The sequence below is a fragment of the Neodiprion virginianus genome, chromosome 4 (genome assembly GCF_021901495.1).
Source record: "Neodiprion virginianus isolate iyNeoVirg1 chromosome 4, iyNeoVirg1.1, whole genome shotgun sequence".
Taxonomy (NCBI): Eukaryota; Metazoa; Arthropoda; class Insecta; order Hymenoptera; family Diprionidae; genus Neodiprion; species Neodiprion virginianus.
In genome coordinates this window covers 22,699,819-22,718,253 of record NC_060880.1, presented here as the reverse complement: position 1 = coordinate 22,718,253, position 18,435 = coordinate 22,699,819, and the positions used below count along the sequence as shown (strand labels likewise).

General features: G+C 33.4%; 1 protein-coding gene across 4 annotated transcripts; it reads right to left on the bottom strand.

The window, feature by feature from the left end:
- Positions 1-1,181: 1,181 nt before the first annotated feature.
- Positions 1,182-16,489, bottom strand: LOC124301747 (double-stranded RNA-binding protein Staufen homolog 2). Of its 4 annotated transcripts, none has more exons than XM_046757127.1 (10): positions 16,053-16,489; positions 15,287-15,364; positions 14,030-14,238; positions 10,831-10,965; positions 9,199-9,723; positions 8,298-8,509; positions 6,457-6,792; positions 5,857-6,385; positions 5,563-5,771; positions 1,182-4,350 (listed from the first exon to the last, which is right to left on the bottom strand). In XM_046757127.1, the coding sequence occupies exons 2-10, from the start codon at positions 15,337-15,339 to the stop codon at positions 4,099-4,101; spliced, it is 2,460 nt and encodes an 819-aa protein (XP_046613083.1). In that variant the 5' UTR covers positions 15,340-15,364; positions 16,053-16,489; the 3' UTR covers positions 1,182-4,098. The 4 variants fall into 4 exon arrangements, with proteins under 4 accessions (XP_046613083.1, XP_046613085.1, XP_046613086.1 ...); XM_046757129.1 differs by lacking the exon at positions 16,053-16,489 and adding an exon at positions 15,877-15,947; XM_046757130.1 differs by lacking the exon at positions 10,831-10,965 and having other exon boundaries at positions 16,053-16,485.
- Between the last annotated feature and the right edge of the window lie 1,946 nt (positions 16,490-18,435).

Below are 18,435 nucleotides of genomic sequence, written 5' to 3'. Positions count from 1 at the left end.
GCGCCTGTAAAAAGCAGAGCCCTTAATATTATTATTAAGAGGTCGCGCATCGGGAATTTCTATTTCCCGTTTAAATAACACAGGAATAAATTTTTTTAAATTTTGCAATTTCGTATTTTGGCAACGGCTCATTGAATTAGCGGAACAAGGCATATTTTTGTAGGAAATTTGACGCTCTACAAAAAAAGTCCTTACGAAGTTTTCGATAGTCACACTCCTTCAAAAGTTATTCCAGGTCAAAGTTGAACTTACAAAAAAATTCAATGTTTTTTTTGTTTTTCGATGATACTATGAATCTTTTCTCATTATTTTGTTATAAAGAGGATAGATTTCGGAACAATTACATTTTTAAATAGTCAAGTGCATCAGTTATGGATTCTCCATGATAACATGTTTATTATTTAACATCGCATTTTTGTAAGGTAACTTTATATTGACTCGATGGGAAAATTAATGATTGAAAAAGCCCAATTAGAGTAAGATATATTTATTAAATATATCTTTATAACAAAATAATGAGAAAAGATTCATAGTATCATCGAAAAAAAAAACATTGAATTTTTTTGTAAGTTCAACTTTGACCTCAAATAACTTTTGAAGGAGTGTGACTATCGAAAACTTTGTAAGGACTTTTTTTGTAGAGCGTCAAATTTCCTACAAAAATATGCTTTGGTCTGCTAATTCAATGAGCCGTTGCAAAAATACGAAATTGCAAAATTTAAAAAAATTTATTCCTGTGTTATTTAAACGGGAAATAGAAATTCCCGATGCGCGACCTCTTAATAATAATATTAAGGGCTCTGCTTCTTACAGGCGTCTTTTCACACCTTCTTGGAAGTTTTTATGTGAAGATTGTGAAAAAAAAAAAATTAGCCGTTTTTTTTGAATCAGCCTAATATATATGCTTATATATATATGTACTACTCACTACATCAGTGATCTAAGTAAATTATATTACTTTCTGATTCTGCCATACACTTGTATTTCTATACTTATTGAACTTTTATCGTAATAGTCTATTACTTGTTTATCACTGAATGAAACAAATTTTGAAGGGCTTTTTATTTGAATAATATTTCAGAGTTTAAGATGGATAACATGAAATTTTCATCAGTTTGCACAGTTCAAGCTGGATTTGCAAAACATCTCGGTTATCATCATCTTGCATAAAAAATAAACTGTTGACTTTTCAACATTTTTGTAATTGTTTATTGATTTCGAATACAAACCGACAATGTTCGGAATGGTCAAACCCATTCTTGCCAAGTCTATTCTGTTAGCTCCATCCTGAAGACCCATAAAAACTTGGCAGGCATTGAAAATTTCCGTAGTACTAATTTGTAATTTTTGTACAATTTACAATAATAAATTGCTGCTGCCTCAACGCAGGAATAAATTATAATTTTTGAAAATTTGTTATTGTTCCAGAAATTAAAATTATAATTTAGAATTTACAACTATATCTTTACTTTCCTGCTGTTCAACTACAGAAACTTCATATACTTCAAAACTGATTAAATTGGATGTAAGAGACATACACAGACTTGGCATTACATGACTTCCACAGTCATCGGTTACATTATAAGTGAGACAATTATTTAATCGATTTGCAGAGAAAATCATGTCGCAATCGTAGCCAACAGTTCTAAAATTGGATATTTATTTTGTTCAACTATTTATTTTCGTTCCAAAACGAAGAATCCATACTACGGGTATTGACGATTTTAATAGCAGCATAAAAACTCATGATCAGTACATTTCTAACGGAATCAATCCATACTTCAGTATCTGTGAAATTCATTTTTTAGCATAACTAACTAGGATTATGGTTAAATATCAAAAATTGTTTTTAGAACTGTTGCGCATAAAATTATTTTTCCCAAATATCTTAGATTTTATATTGATTATAATACTTTAATATTTTACCAACTATCTCTATAAGGCGTGTAATACATTAATGTGGGTAAAGTAAGGCTCATTTGAGCTTCATCTTCTGGAGTTACATGATTCGTTTTCTATTGAAACAGCCGTGCCTGTTACTGGCAGTTAACAAGAACTCCCACTGGTTGACTCACTGTTTAGAACGTGATTTGGCATAAATGTAATACGAAATATTCCTTATCAGGAAATACCTCATACACTAGAAGATACTAGCAGTAACAAAAAACATTGTTGCATATTATAAATTGTTTGTTATATACATTTTTTGAATAATTTAATATATACGTTTACGTTGGAGCTACATTCAAAAAATCTAAATCAGGTGAAAGCAAATTCAAAATAATTCCATCCATATCGAATTTTACCGAGCCTTTTTTTGGGCAGGAGCTCAGCCCGGACATTGCTGCTAGTATTCAACTGTTATGCACTTGTAGCCGAATAATACCACCATATCGTATTTCGTTCAAATCAGTAATCCAGGGGATGGGAGGTCCTATTGTAAAACAATTTTTGGCTTTACTCAAGTTTCGGGACTCTTCAAATTTTTTTATCTCAAAATTTTTCATTATTTGCTACATCAAATTCAGTTGGTATTCTGTTATATACAATTTGTAGCTGAGTTTCATGAAAAAGAATTACGAACCCCATTCACACATAGACCCATGTGAAACTACAATGCGATATCTGGGAAAATGAACATTCATCAACTTGTGAAGTAATCTATAAACAACTTGACAAAATGGTAAGTATATATTGTAAAAAACAATGATAAAGAAAAAAAACGCGTGAATATGAAAACAATTCACTCAGAGTAACTTGCAATGTTTCAAACATCTCAAACGCTTGCTTAGCGTGAAAAAAACTAGGTATATTAATTAAAAATTAACGATCATTCATAGTTTGAAATTTTAATTAATATTGTAATGTATGCAATATGAATAATGAATATAAGATAACGTTGCTTGGGAGTTTCAGCACAGAACTTCACGTACATGTCTATGAAAATAAAATTGAAAACCAAAGCGTCAGTTACATTTTAAAAGAAAATTAAAATAAAATAAATGTGCAACCTAATTTTATTTTGCCTCGATCCTGTACTGAGCTCCAAATTGCCTACATCCATTATTATATTATGTGAATGTTTTTTTTTTTATCTTTTTTCAGTATTTTTTATTAACGGTAATATTTCAAAATTCGATACGTCGTATGAATCTAATTCTTACATTTAGAAGAATTAAATTAGAATTGTTGAAAATAATTACAAGACGAGACGAATTTGAAATTTTACCTCTGTATGTTTATCAAAACTTCCAATTCAACATCTTGTACAAAGTAGAGATTTCCAGTTTACAAGTTATTCATGAAAGCTTTGATACATCTTTTCTTATCTCTTATTACATTAGATATTAACATGAATATAACCTCAGAGTGCTTCTAGGCCCTGTTTTAAAAGCACATTGGAGCATAGAACAGTGTACATCAAATTACCTATCTTTTTCCGTTTTTTCTTTGTATTTTCTGTGATTTCAATTTTCAAATATATATTTTATTTTATGCAACACAACTCGACAGATTTGCTGTCAGAATCATCTAACAATATTGGCTGATTTTGTATACATGATACTTGATAACTTTATTATTTATTTACGAATATTGTTATGAGATTTTGATAAAAAAAAAATTGGAATAATAAATATTCATGTTTTGTAGAAGAATCTATCTAAGCGTTAGATTAAAATGAATCGAAAAAAGAAACTATTGATTTATATTCAGTTCACATATCAGTGTTAGGTAATTAGATATAGTTTACATTCATGGCAATTGATCTGTAACGTCAGAAGATAGTTATAGATGGCCGCATTTTATCTCAGATATCAAAATCCATTGATTTTGGAAATTGTGGACATTATTACAGCATTGAATTAATAATAAGAAATTTTCATTACTTTGTTGGGCTCATACATATAATTTCTATCAAATTAATCTGTATTGTTTGCATAAGAGCAATTTTCATTTTTCGGTTTCAATACTAACACGAGCTTTTTTTCCAAATACTTTCAGTACAACAATCACATGTCAATAGAAAGCACTTAGCAAAATATAGAAAACACTGTTAAATTAAAATTGAATCGAAATTTATCCAAAGCCCGTTTTCATTTATTTGATAATGGCTCCATTTAGCATGGTGTTTTTAACTTGATTACTAATGTGTAAGCCATCCCCTGAGGCTCCCTTATCTTTTTTGTTTTGCGGGTTTGTTACATTGTCTAAGCCAAGCTTGCTGAGAGTGCGCAAAGCTGTGAGCGCAGCTTGATCTCGACTTGCATCTGTTGTTGGTCCAGCACCATGACACACCTGGGGCGGATCAGTGCTCAGAGAGACAAGAGAAAGGAATTCGTTATGGTTGCCCTAGAAATCGGAGAATCGATATTGGATACATGGCACACACTTCATTTGTGATGGCGGGAGATAATACCATGTAGTATCAATCAAGATCATTATAAGATGTGAAATCAAAAATTCCTTAACCAGTGTGGCTACTCAATTTGGTTTTGAAAATGCTCCTGAATGTTTCATTTCCTTGATTGAAATAACGTATTTTTCTTGACTTTTTGCTTCGGCACATGGTATTTTGTATTACTTTATCTGTATTTTTAAAGATGCTGAAATTGAATTGTTCTTTAATAAAAAATAGAGAAGGTCGGAGTTTCTAGTAAATGTGAAGTTTCTGTTTACGGCATACACATTCACATTCTTATTAATCCCATCATTATTGTGATCGAATGAAGTAAACCAACAACTACAAGTATTTAGGCGTTTGTTGGCAATTGCCAAAACTTATACTATAGTTGGTGTGGTATGGGCAAAATTTACGCATAATATTATAACTACCTCGGTTACTACCAGAATGTACCTAATCGACAAATAGGGTATAGTGAGGTACCAGCATGGTACATGAACCGCGATGGATTCGGGCCGATTTAAAGCAGGAACTTCCGATCGACAAATCATTTTCAAAATAGGTGCCATTGTAATGCTCATTAGGAATTTCAAGTATACACATTGTTTTGTTTAATAGTACGCAATTAAAAATACAGTCACATATGTTGTACTCTCACGATGCATTCATTGTGGTAAATTATTTATTGAAAATAATGTAAAAAACACCTATGAATTTGAATATATGGTATGGAGAAATATTTTTGAATAAAACAACAGCATAATAAGAATAGCACTACAACAAAGGACCTAACATCTACTACGTGTAGTGATGCGGAAATGATAAACACATAGTTGGTGTGAACACAATCAAAAATTTTAAAATCAATTTCAAAAATCGGGAAATTGAAAACCAAAACCAGAAATAATACAGCAAACTAGATTGGCCGTTGTAGTCCAGCAGGGTAATTGTTTTTTATGTGTCATTCAGATGTGGAAAATGGTTGGTTCCCCCCCACTGCCATCACTGCCACCACCACACCATTAAACCCTGATCGTCGTATTTGGATAACATATTTGAGACTTGAATACTACAATGATTTTTCATAACTTATTATATTCTTTGTTCCACCTGAATGTAACCTCTCATAATAATGAATATACGTATCATGTTGAACATACCTTTGGAAAGTCGCTGAACTGTATGTCAAAGCTTAGTAGCTGAGCCAAATACCTCAACTGATCTTTGGGGGAAACAACGGGGGTCTGATGCTGTTGCTGACCACGTAATTCCTCAGCTACAGCTTGAACACTGGGTCCTCCACCAAGTTTTGATTCCTGGCCTCCATCTACCAACAGAAGCCCGGGAACTAGTTGTCGTCCAGTTGTACCTGGAATTTGAATATATGATTGACTGACTGTTGCTGCCAGATCCACAGCCGTAATTATCTATACCAATCATAATAAAGACCCTACCGCCAACAGAATGATTCGGAATTTCGTTGACCTGATCTTCTTCTAAGAACGTAACCTTCCTTGGTTTTCCCTCAGAATTTTCATTATCTCCTGTCTTGATTGAAGGCTTAACTGGCTGAGGCTGTGGTTTACTATATCCCAATTGCATTAGTAGTGCTTCAGCAGCAGCTCGTTTAGCTAATTTCTTATTTGGCCCAACTCCTTGAGCAGAATTTGATCCGACAGTAACTTCCATGATGAATTCTCTACGTCGTGGAGCGCCCTTTTCATCTACAAGTGTATAAACCGGTTCTCTTTCGCGTTTTGCTTGTTGAATTTGGATGAGACGAGAAATGGGATTCACTTCCTCGGCCGCCTCAGGCTCAGTGCGAGGTTCTTGATAAACTTTTATGAGATTTCGTGATTTTTTTTTGGTTGCTGGTGGTTTTCGTTTTAAACGCTGTACAGAGGGAGTTTGAATTGTAAGAGGAATAGGAGGGAGGCGTTTTAACTCATCCAGCATTAATTCTGCGGCACGCTTTTTCGATACCTGAAAAAAAAATTTTCAAGTATAATGAAATATGCTTATAGACGTAATTTTAAACAAATCTGGAGGCTTACCTTCTTTGATGATCCCTCTCCAGTTGTAGTTCTATCCCCAACTGTACATTTGGTAACAAAAATTCGGATATGTGGCTTGCCTCGTTCTGATACAACTTCGAAGTTTACCGAAAGGCCTCGTTTCAATGCCGTCTCATGAACAAGCGAAACAGGGCTTTTCAATTCCGCATTAGGATCATCTATTCCATTCAATGTTCCATTGTCGTTTGCAGCACAAGTGTTTGTTATTTCTTCAGGCAATGGTAGCTGGCGCAGTTGTTCCAAAGCTCGGCTAGCAGCGTCGTGGCGTGCAGCCTGTCCAGTAACACCTCTTCCAAGAAATTCGCGATCTCCAACCTAGAGCAATTACTTACGTTATGCTTTGTTTAAACGCGACAAGATTTGTCGATCAGCAAAGATGAATTTTAGGCAACGAACCTTTAATATGAAGAATAGGAATTCTCGACCTCGTATATAATCTATTATTGAATCTTGGTGATCGGTCAATTATGTAAACGTATTTTTTGTTAACGTCTCGGCCCGGATATGGGCCCTCCTCAGAACGATTTATTTATTTAACTGTCAAGAACAACAAAAATTTTTTATAAGAAAAATACAATCAGACATTAAATACAGTAGATGTAATACTCTTAGGGCTATTATATATCATAGGTTAATGAGTACAGTTTTGATTAATTGAAAAAAAGATAGACTTAGAGAGTTATTTACCTTTTTATAGTAAGCGGACTAAGATACAGTCGAATTCATAATTTACAATTTGTGGAGACAATGTTCTTTGAATAACGGTAGTCAATGTCGGATCCTCTGGTTGTTTAACGTGTAGGACTTACAAGTTGGAGGTCGTTAATTAAAAAGATTAAAAAACTATGTATCTTCACAGTCTATATGTCATTGTATTAAAAGGTTTTAAAGAGGTTTTTTTAGCAGTAAAATTAGTTTGCACAATGTCCTAGAAAGTGGAGCTGGGATCTTTATGACTATGTTCTCCATGTCTGACAAAAATTTATTTTTTTAGTACTCATTAACCTATAATATACAGGGTGTCCCTAAATTGCCTCCCACGGACTAGCCAGCATAATACCTCGTTAAAATCCAACCGAGAATTTCTTTTCCGGAAGATCGTCTGACGCATAGTTTTTGAATTATAAGCGATAGCGCTAGGCCAATCAGAGTGCACCATTTCATCTAGATTTGCCGCCACGGAAATTGCTGTTTTGTTCGTCTGGGTGGATTATTATTATTTGTTTACGAATTAAATATCGGTACCTCCCCTCTTTCGCTGCTGTACCCCTTATGCTTGAGGATGCGCTTCTGTTTACACACACAAGTGTGCGCCCATGGATGTGCGGCCGGCAGCGTATGCCGCGGCAACAATACCGAGGTCAGCGCTCGAGAAGGGGTACAACAGGGAGAGAGGGGAGGTGCCGATATTTAATTCGTAAACGAATAATAATAATTCACCCAGCGAACAAAACAGCAATATCCGTGGCGGCAAATCTAGATGAAATGGTGCACTTTGATTGGCCTAGCGCTATCGCTTAAAATTCAAAAACTATGCGTCGGACGAGCTTCCGGAAAAAAAATTCTCGGTTGGATTTTAACGAGGTATCATGCTGGCTAGTCCGTGGGAGGCAATTTAGGGACACCCTGTATAATAGCCCTAAGAGTATTACATCTACTGTATTTAATGTCTGATTGTACTTTTCTTATAAAAAACTTTTGTTGTTCTTGACAGTTAAATAAATAAATCGTTCTGAGGAGGGCCCATATCCGGGCCGAAACGTTAACAAAAATACGTTTACATAATTGACCGATCACCAAGATTCAATAATAGAACGAACCTTTAATGTTACAACATAGAGTCCTTGCTGCTGTGATTGAAATCCACGGTTATAGGTTGGATAACGTGGGGTCAGCATTCGAGGAAAGTTTCCATATCCATGTGGCACAAACTGTTGCAGAGGGGCTGGAGGAGCCTGGCTAAATGTGTAAACTGTTGGTTCACCACGTTTCATTGCTAAAGCGTTTAATTCCACTGTTGGTGGTAGATGTTCTGAAATTATTGGATAAAATTTAGAAATCTGTGAATTCCCTAAAAATATTATCTCTTGGGATGAAATGCAATTAGAGTAAAACCTGTTTTCTTAATAACTTTTTTTAAGTTTATCAATATGACATACATTGATATAATTGCAAATTAGACCAAATTCGAGTAATCCTTTTAGCTATTCGAAGCGCATGAAGTACTAATGGGTCAGTTATATAACTTCGACAAAATAGTGCCCTCTCCTATATTCATTTCTCATATAAGAGCTCGTCCAATCAAGTAATAATCAATTGAAAAATGAAATCGTAACTAGTATCTCTTGAACTTTTGTATGTCCCTGAGATTCACTTTGTATTTCACTAGTACCGCTGACATACATACTTTAGCAGATTACCTGTTTGCTATTACCGTTTTTTATTTTGGAGGACTGGATGAATAAATCTTTGTTTTATTTTTATTTTTTCCATTACAACATAAATGCAGAATTTCGATATTTTACGTTCACGTGCCAGAATTTTATCTTTACATTAATATTTCGAAGCTCGAGCAAGAACTTTCATGTTCCCATTGGAATTTACATAATTTAATGACTCAGTTTCATAATTATCGCCAAATTAGTCATGTAACCGACCCCCTAATGTTAAATTCTATGTTATTAAGACAATCGGCAATGAGGGTGCATTATTAATTGTTACCAGAAGCAGCAGGACATTTTCCTGGATGTAAGATCCTCATTGCCCTTGCTGGTTTCGGCGGTGGATGTCTGTACCAGGTATCTTCAAGTGCTTTTGTGGCTGCGCTATGCTGTGCTTTTTTAATGCTTGGACCTTCGGCAACAAATTCTTCATCACCAAGTTTTAGAGTAACAGTAAACTTTTTTTTATGTGCAGGGCCTTCTTCATTGGTTAATCTATACTGGTGTTGGATTTTATTAAATCTTGCGAGTTCATTGACGAGACACATCGGAGTTTTCTCTTTCATGTTTGCCAAATTTGTATTATTTGTGTTGATTTGGTTCTGATTTGATGGACTCTGGTCCCTGGACTCTCCGTTGTCTTCATTCGGAGGTGAATTATTCTGTTCCGCATTCTGTTGATTATGCAGTTGCTGTTGAGACAGTTGGTCAGTTTGATGTTGTCCTTGTTGAACAGTGAGTTGAGTGGGAAGAGTACCAGCAACTGTATTGCTCTGGTCGATTAATCCAACATTAGCCATTACGCCTGGGGAAAGTTGAAAATTAAGGTTTACTGCTACGTAATTATAAATGTTAAGAAATTAAACTTATTAAAGGAGGTTCATCATCCATAAAGCATGTTTGCTCTTATAATTCAGTGAGTTCGAAAGAAAAATACAATCTTAGTAAGCTAGAAGTTGTCTCCAACCAAGGAGTCAACATTTCTTAATCGAGAAATTCAATTACTAAAAAACCGTGGAAAAATTCAGGAAAAAATTACAGCAAGTGAAATGAGTACCACAAAACCACTACGACATTTAAAAAACTTAGGAAACCTTTGTTGAAGATACAAAACTTTCGAAGTACCGGGTATTACAGGAAAAAAGAGTCTTTGACTGCAGCACAATGTATTTTGAATTGCGTTCACTCACAAAGGAATTTTCTTAATATCATAACTTGCAAGTCAATTCGTTCTTATTAAAATTATTCAACAGTTTTTTTCTAAATATTTTGGCATCATCTTCATCAAAGGAGTAAAACCTGTTTCAATATTTGTAATCTAAATGTTGGATTAACTATACTAAAATTGACCACTCCAGTGTTTTGCTGTTTATTTTTCATTGCTGATTTCAGCATCACTGTTTAATGAAATATTTGTGAAATTTAAGCTGAAAATAAAAGTTGCATAAGAATCGATTAACAAACTTGAAATTTAAACACACGCTGGTGATGAAGTGGCTAAACTGAAGCCTGTTGAATTTATGAACCCAAGCATTTGGTTTTTTGTACTTTTTCTTGATTTCGTTAAGAAAAAAATTAAATGGCCTGACAAACACAAATCTAAACTCTGTATAATTTCAAATGGAATCCCATAATTTCTTCCTAATATATAGCACAAGAATATTTTTAAAGATTTTTCAAACACAGTTTAATGTTAAACGTTATTTTATAATGAGTTACCGATAAAAACTACGTGCCACTTATGGACGTGTGTAATTCCCAGTTTTCCCAAACTATAAAAATACCTGATAAATTCTAGTTTCACCAGTTTTCACCATCTGTTGCCACCCTAAAATAGTACAGAAAAGATGTCTACTTATTTCTAGGCTTAAATGGTAAAGTATTATACATAAAATGCTAAACTTAAACAGACCTTCTATGCAACCTGTTGGTCCAAAAAAGAGTCGTAAGTCTTCGGCAGTGTAGTTTAACGAGGAAAGATGTTTTTTTGCCTCTGTGACATTTAGTAGAAGTAACAGACTTGCCACTATTGCAAAACAGTGGCGGGCTGATAAAATCAAATAAATCATATTGAAAATGGAGTTTGGTAAAAATTCTAAACTTGTGGCTCTGCCGTAATAATTTATCACCCTACAATTGCATCTAAAATTTTCTTCTTAGAACAATAATGTAAGTAATAAAATAAATATTAGCATTTTTCAAATCTAGCAGAATGGTTGTAAAAACTGAAATTTTACATTTTTTTACTTCGACAGATATTCCAGCCAAAATCCATGGTTTTTTTGCCCAATATATTACATCTTCCAGAACTTAGATTCTTTTCACACACTTACAGCTACCTTATACACTGGATCCTCTTATCATCACCTTGCTGTCTCGGATCTCATACCGCATCAGGATAATGCTTCCTCTACTCCTAAACTGCAAATAGCTAGTGCCTTGGATCTTTCCTTCCATAAATACACACTCACGTCATCTTCGATTCCAACATCTAAATTCACTTCTCTGCACTTTTTCCTCCTTGACATTTTTTCATTGTACTCCATATATTTTTTACAGTAAATCAATTATATACTCAAACATTAAACTCCTCAATCCAAGTTTCCCTCCTTTCTTCTTAACCTTTGTATATGCACGTAATCGGTAGGTTGCTGTTATAAGTATATTCAGTATTTTCGTGGATTTTCCGGAATCCCTTGATTCCGGACGATGATGATGAATACACAAACAAAATTGCTAACACTATTATTGCCCAAAGTCTGAAACGATTGCATTACTTTGAAGAGAAAAAAGTATGAAATGAGAATTGATTAACCAGCACTTCGACGTCCCTTTGAAGGATCCAAACTTATTGTACCCGCTAGTGCATAACTTTATTGTAACTTCATTAATTGTTGAGACACTGTCATTTTTGCTGAAAAATTGAAAGCACTCAATAATTGGTATTTCCAGAGTGTGGTGGAATCACTCTGTGGAAGAAATATAAAAATTGATCATTTGATTTTGTTTGTAATACTGCTAGTTTAAAGTTTGGCACGAGAAATTGAGGCTGCTGTAACGAAATAACCTCGCTAGTTGTAATTGAGCTTAAAGAATCTGAGGGCATACACGGCAGAACCAAAAGTTTATACAGAGCTCAAAACATTATATTTTACATGTAAATAACTTACTCTTCATTTGTGGAGTCATGACTATTTACAACTAAATTATAGGGCACACATATCTGATGAGTGATCTAAATAACAGCAATCACTAAGCTCGTTTTCGGGTAAGTCCCTGTATATTTCTGCGTAATAAACAATCTGATAATTGGGCCGGTGAATAGCGGATTGAATGCGTTCTAAAAATCACGAGTTTCGTGACCACTACAACAGTGTCTAACTATGTTGAGAACCTTGAGCGCGATGAGCGCGATCCACAACGCAACGCGTACTCATGCGGCTTAAGGATATACTCAACCCACTTACTGCGAAAATTGATATTTTTGATTTGGCTGAAATTTTGCTGTACTTTCACATTCTGTGAAAAAAGATTCCTTATTATTTTTAAATTTTTTCGTATAGCGGTTCGAGTAAAATATGAAGTTTTAATTGAAAAAAAAAAAGTGACTCAATATTGAAAATTTAAAAAAAATAAAACGAGCGTTTCCTCCCCAATGAAACCGGCGTAAAATTTGTGCAAAAGACAGTGGTATTTTTGAAGATTTTTCAAAAAAAGAAATCGATCGATACACCTAAGTTTAAAAATAAGATTTTAATTTTGAAATGCAAAAAACTTACGTATAAAAGCTTTTGATATTTTATTACATTTATTGATTTTTCAAAAAGATAGAAGCATTTGAAATATAAACGAGTAAAATTTTCAAAAATACATAACTCATCAATGGCTAAACGAAATAATTTGAAAAAAAATCAAGGTCACTTTTTTCACAGAGTAAAAAAAAAAAAATAAGCTAAGTTTCAGCCAAATCAAAAATGTCAATTTTTGCAGTAGGTTAGATTGGTATAGAAAAAGCGTTCTCAAAGAAGTAAGAGCGACACAGTAAGTCTACGTATTTTCTCTTTCTATGGTAAGAGCTTACCTATCGTAATTGACTACCACAAGTAATGTTTAGCCCAGTTTTTCTTTGAACTTTCGAGGCTTGGTGAATTTTCAAGAAATAAACAATTACATCAAATAAAATCATTGATACAGAAGCAGTGTAGAGAATGGTATCAACAATTACTCATACTTCACGTAGTCTCTTGCTATCATCTAATTTCAACAAAACTTTGCAAGTTTGTAGTGTGAAATTTTCACATTAATAAAATATATTGTATGCATAAAAAATGTTCAGTGCTAACTTTATGGTGATAAATCCTCATGAAAAACATCTGTCTCTACGTCAGCAAGACATGTAGAAATGATATATCTCGGCGTACCTGCTTAAAAAGGCAAATTGTGCCATACAGGTTTAAAATCTTCAGTAAAATAATTATAAATTATTTCTATACGTGTTTCTAAACTAAGTCCATTAAAACCTTCATGCTAAGTTACGGCTATTTAACGTTGAGATATGCCTTTTTCATTAAAGATCACTAATAATTAATTTTTAATAATGAAATTTGAACAGACTCAATTATGTAATTTATCACATATTTTCATTTCCTCTCGGAGAAATCACAAGTACATCATTTGCTGAATAAATTATTTTTTTCAATAAAAGGCAAACTGACTTATCAAAACTATTTATATAGAAGAGCAGAGTGATGGTGAAATATGTGAAGATAATTTAAAGTTGTTCAAAGATATTTTGCAGAGTTAGGGTGAAAGTTGAAGAAAATTTGGTTCGAAAACATCACTTATTTACGGTGATAAAATGAAGTGAAAACATATATAGCAATAAATTACATGAAATGATATTGAAATCTGAGCTTGCCCTTTTCTACGTCATTGTTCAATTGCTTTTTCACAATAAACGAAAAAAGAAAGCACCAGAACATCAAAAGTTGTCATGTACAATGAAAGTACATCAATATCTTCAATTGTTAAACTGTTACATTGATTATTTCGAAATGAAACAAATTACTTTGTAATTGAAAGTCGGGTGTATAATTATGAATTGAACATACCATTAGTGTGTTGCGAGTTGATTCCAAGCAACACTGGCTGTCGAGGATTGTTCTGAGGAGCGATACCGTGTGGTATTTGGTGAGGAGGATGTTGATGCGCAGCCATCGCTAATTGTTGTTGAGGGTGCGGTATGTGTGGACTTCGATGTTGATGAGGATGCTGCGGCTGGTGTGGATGCTGCTGCATCGGATGCATAGGTCCTGCCATCCTAAAATCCATCATTTCATGATATCAGTTAAACCACGTCCAAAATTTTGTAATTTATATGGATTAGAGACCATTTCGAACTCATTTTCTGAAATTTTTGAAAATTGATAAACTTACCAACTTATGAGAATAATGAAATAATTTGAAATTTCATATAGCGAATATTTTTATTTCATCAAATCACCTTTGGATATAATTCTTGAAAACTGCAAATTCATATGGGATCCTATCCCAGTTTCTTGTGGGTAGACACATAAGTATAGGTAGTAAAAAATTGTATTACATCTGTATGTCTACATACATAAGTACACTCTCTTATGAAAACTTGGAACAGAATCCCACATGAATTTGCAGTAGGGTTTCTATTTCAAAATGTGATTATCAGACACATTATTTTGTTGTAACTTTCTATACTTTATTTGCAAACATCATTTGTGAAATGAACCTTTCATGCAAATGATAAAAAATAAAATTCCTTTTCTCAGAAATAATTGAGGTAGAAAAGTTGGAAACTTTAAACCAAAAAAAAAAAAAACATTGAAAAAAGTACTGTTTTACAGTTGTAGAATGATTATGAAGGACCTAAATTTGCAAAATAAGAGTACTTTCTATATTCTTTATTACACTTTAACGAATTTTAGACAATCCCAAAATTCCAAGATAACCATTTTCTGCAAAAGGTACTGTTATATTAACATCATATAAACTTTAGTATCATAGACGTATAGCTTGTAAGACATTGTAGCGAGATACATTTTAATCTCAGTTTTCTAAAGTTTGATACCTAGAATTAAAAATGATTTAGTTAAATATTTATGAATTTTTTTTATTAGGAACAAATGAAACTGTAATGATAAATTTATTCAAAATAAAGTGAATTATTACTGTATATAGAAAAGCCATTTTTTATATTATTTTGAACACGTGTTCATTGGTATTTGCGTTTTTTCTTCAGGGTTGACAGGGGATAACCAGATATGAAGGCCCTTTTTTTATTTTGTAATGGTAATTTACAAAATGCAAATGTTATTTTAAATAAATATACACACCTATTCTGCTCTCTGAGTTGATTTTGCATCGAATGATGTTGGTGTCGCAACATCCTACCAAAACCCACTCTTCGAAACCTAAAAGATGAAAAAATAAATAGAAGTTAAATTCAAACGTTTAGGAGTTAAATTTTTAATGCATGGTATAACCACAAATCATGAAATAAACAAGTTCGTCTTAAAGCTGAATTCTGTGTGTCAGGTTCACATTTGTGGGTAAATTTTTTTTCATTCTGTATCAAATTTTCCCGAGAGAATTACTCTGAAAGATTGACTACAATAACTGAACATTGGTGAAATATTTGTAAAGTTTTTAAAGGGCAAGAAGCGGACCGTTTTGCAGTCGACGTAAAATAAACAATACTCCGAAAAGCGCAACAATTAACTTGGAATTATTATGTCACGTAATCATTAGCGTGTAATATAAAAGTTTGAACCTTTTTACGGATTAACGTGCGACACACGCGTAGTGAAATTAAATCATAAACACTGTTAACTATTGGGATATTTATTGTTAGAGTAGAGTGTGAAGCTGGTTTGTGAAGGAAAGTTAAAATAAGCGATCGCTCAAGATTGCCTAATTAATATACCGTTTTAATTTTTTCAGCGAAGGTTAGATCGTTGAACGACATTATCTGCCATCGAATGATCATTCAATTCATCATTGTAAAGTAACTATTATCTATTAATAAATCGGTCAATACACAATGGGCTTGGTCCGGCGAGGACCGGAGTGCGAATGATAAACCGAGTGGGATCTCCTTACCGAAAGCCCGTCTATTTCACGAAAAACTTCTGCTCTGACGACGGAGGAATTTTCAGCGAAACAGATCGCGTCACTTAAACGAACACTTTATGCACCCTTTTACCACGTTTGGCAAACAGTAAAGAAAATCAGTCTGTAGACTAAAATGCGGCCATTTTGATGTGTGATCTGAGCTCGCCGCCGTTGCCTCCCTAGCGAAGTCAGCGTAAGCATGCGACAACGCATACACCGATTCGCCCCACCTGCCGCTTTTTTTTCACTCCGACATCGGCGATTTTCCCACATATTTCCAATTCCTACTGTCAATAATTGGGGAAATGCTGCATCTTTCGGTCCGCGGGACAACGTCCTAAGATTCCGTGATAAAAATCTCTCGTTATTTGAAAAACTCGATCGCCAAATACAACGAAATTACTTTCGTCGGATTTCGGAGTTGAACGCCCGTCACGGCACGTTGTAAAATCAGTTTATAACCTAGAACTGGTACGAAATTAACCTGCGACGAATTCCCGGTCTCCATTATATCATTACTTTGATTACGGTAACCCGCTTCATAAGTAATTGGGCAAAAAATTAACCGTTTACTACAGGTACTGAAGTCTCATGACCGGAGTTCCTATCCGTTCATACAGGATCTGTTTAATTATAGATTTCTCCATGACTGTACATAAAGGAAAATATCACATGTATTTTCATACTTTCTGCGATTCGAAATATTTACGGAGTGAAAATTATTTCAGGATGTTATTACGAGAAATTATACACATATGCTTAGTAATCGAATCTTGTGTTTGTAAAATAGAACAAGTCGTCTGCTGCAGAGAAATCACCGCATTGATAAGCAAATATGTTTTTTAATTTGATGTATAGATAACTTTTTATTGGGCAAATGTAAACATGTACTAATAATTTTCTCAAGCTCTTTTCAGTCAAGCGTATTTCCAACGAGATACGACCTATGAGTTATTGCACATTTCTATACCTATATTTTCCTAATATTAATTTATTTCTTACATAGATTTCTTAGATTTTCCGTTCAGATATTTATTGAAATATGCAAAATGTTACAGACCATGAAATCTTTCCTGTGTATAGGCTAATTTGTGCTATATGTTATACCATGCCTATTCACCTTCACAACTTCACCAGATATTTGAAAATGGCAAGAAATGACAAACCCCTAATCAGCTTATTGAAATCCATTTTATTGTTTTGTTTCTTTTATTCTCATTCACCGTATTTTTTTTTATTTTTTTTTCTTGTGAAATATAAATGTAAAAATGAAACGATTGTTTCAATATCAATTTTAATTCTATTTACAATTTACAATATTTACACGGTAAGGATAGTACACTACGTTAATAGTAGGTATTTAAAAAATGTGCATTGTTTAAAAAGAGAACAACCTCATAGATTATATTATCATTTTTAAAACAAAACGAAACTTGTTTAATCGAGATGTGAAAACATGAATATTTTTTTATACTAGAGGAAAATTTTAACACAACTTTAGGCGTCATAAAATCTTATAAACACTATCACAAATATGATTACTCGACAAACAATTTTCAGTCAATTTTAACAATCTCCATCTTCTTCCAAGGATTTTTACAAGGTTATCATGTAAAATTAAACTTTCTTTCTGTTTCATTTCTGTGTTTTTCAGTTATTTTAAGTGCAAATACCTTTATGTATTAGCTCTGTAATTATTTGGACAATACTGTCAATTATCCTTTTCATATCAAAGAAACCATCTACACAAGGTTGTTATTATCAATCAGATAACTTGGTATAGAATCATCTTTGATGACTTAAAAATGTCAGAGAGAGAAACTTCCTTTCACACGTTAACTACTTATCGAATCTCTTCGCAAATCAATGAAAGAATTCAACTTTCATTTCGTACCTTCTATAGTGCTGTGCAAGCCGCTGGAAATAGGCATGGCAGCCATTTTTAACATTTTTGTTTCGGATTTTAATACACGAGTTATCGATATGAAAGTCAAACACACTATTGGCTCATACATCAATTACACATAGCGAATTGTAAATACGTGAGCTATTCTTCGAAACATGTTCTTATAATCGATAAATTACAGAATCGCACTTAGTGTTTTGCTTTATTTTTAGTAGGAGCTATTAAGCGTATAGCGTCATTGTCCAACGGACTCAGCTGGGCTCCAATAAAAAAAAACACATTACTTACATCATTAACTTACATTAAATATCTAAATCTTTGAACAATAAATAAAGATCCATTTACTGTACAGTGTGCTAAAAATCTTGTAAAGGGCAGGACATATTGATATATCTTGTTTATGCTATATCTATATTCTCAGTGCAGAAGTAAATAGATGTTGACATCATCAAATAAATTTTCTGA

Coding starts and splice junctions, on each gene's coding strand:
- LOC124301747 (XM_046757127.1), bottom strand. CDS start 15,339: ATGTTGCGACACCAACATCATTCGATGCAAAATCAACTCAGAGAGCAG. Junction 6,793..8,297: donor TCTATGTTGTAACATTAAAG/GTTCGTTCTATT, acceptor TAATTGCTCTAG/GTTGGAGATCGCGAATTTCT. Junction 5,772..5,856: donor TCCGAATCATTCTGTTGGCG/GTAGGGTCTTTA, acceptor TTCAAATTCCAG/GTACAACTGGACGACAACTA.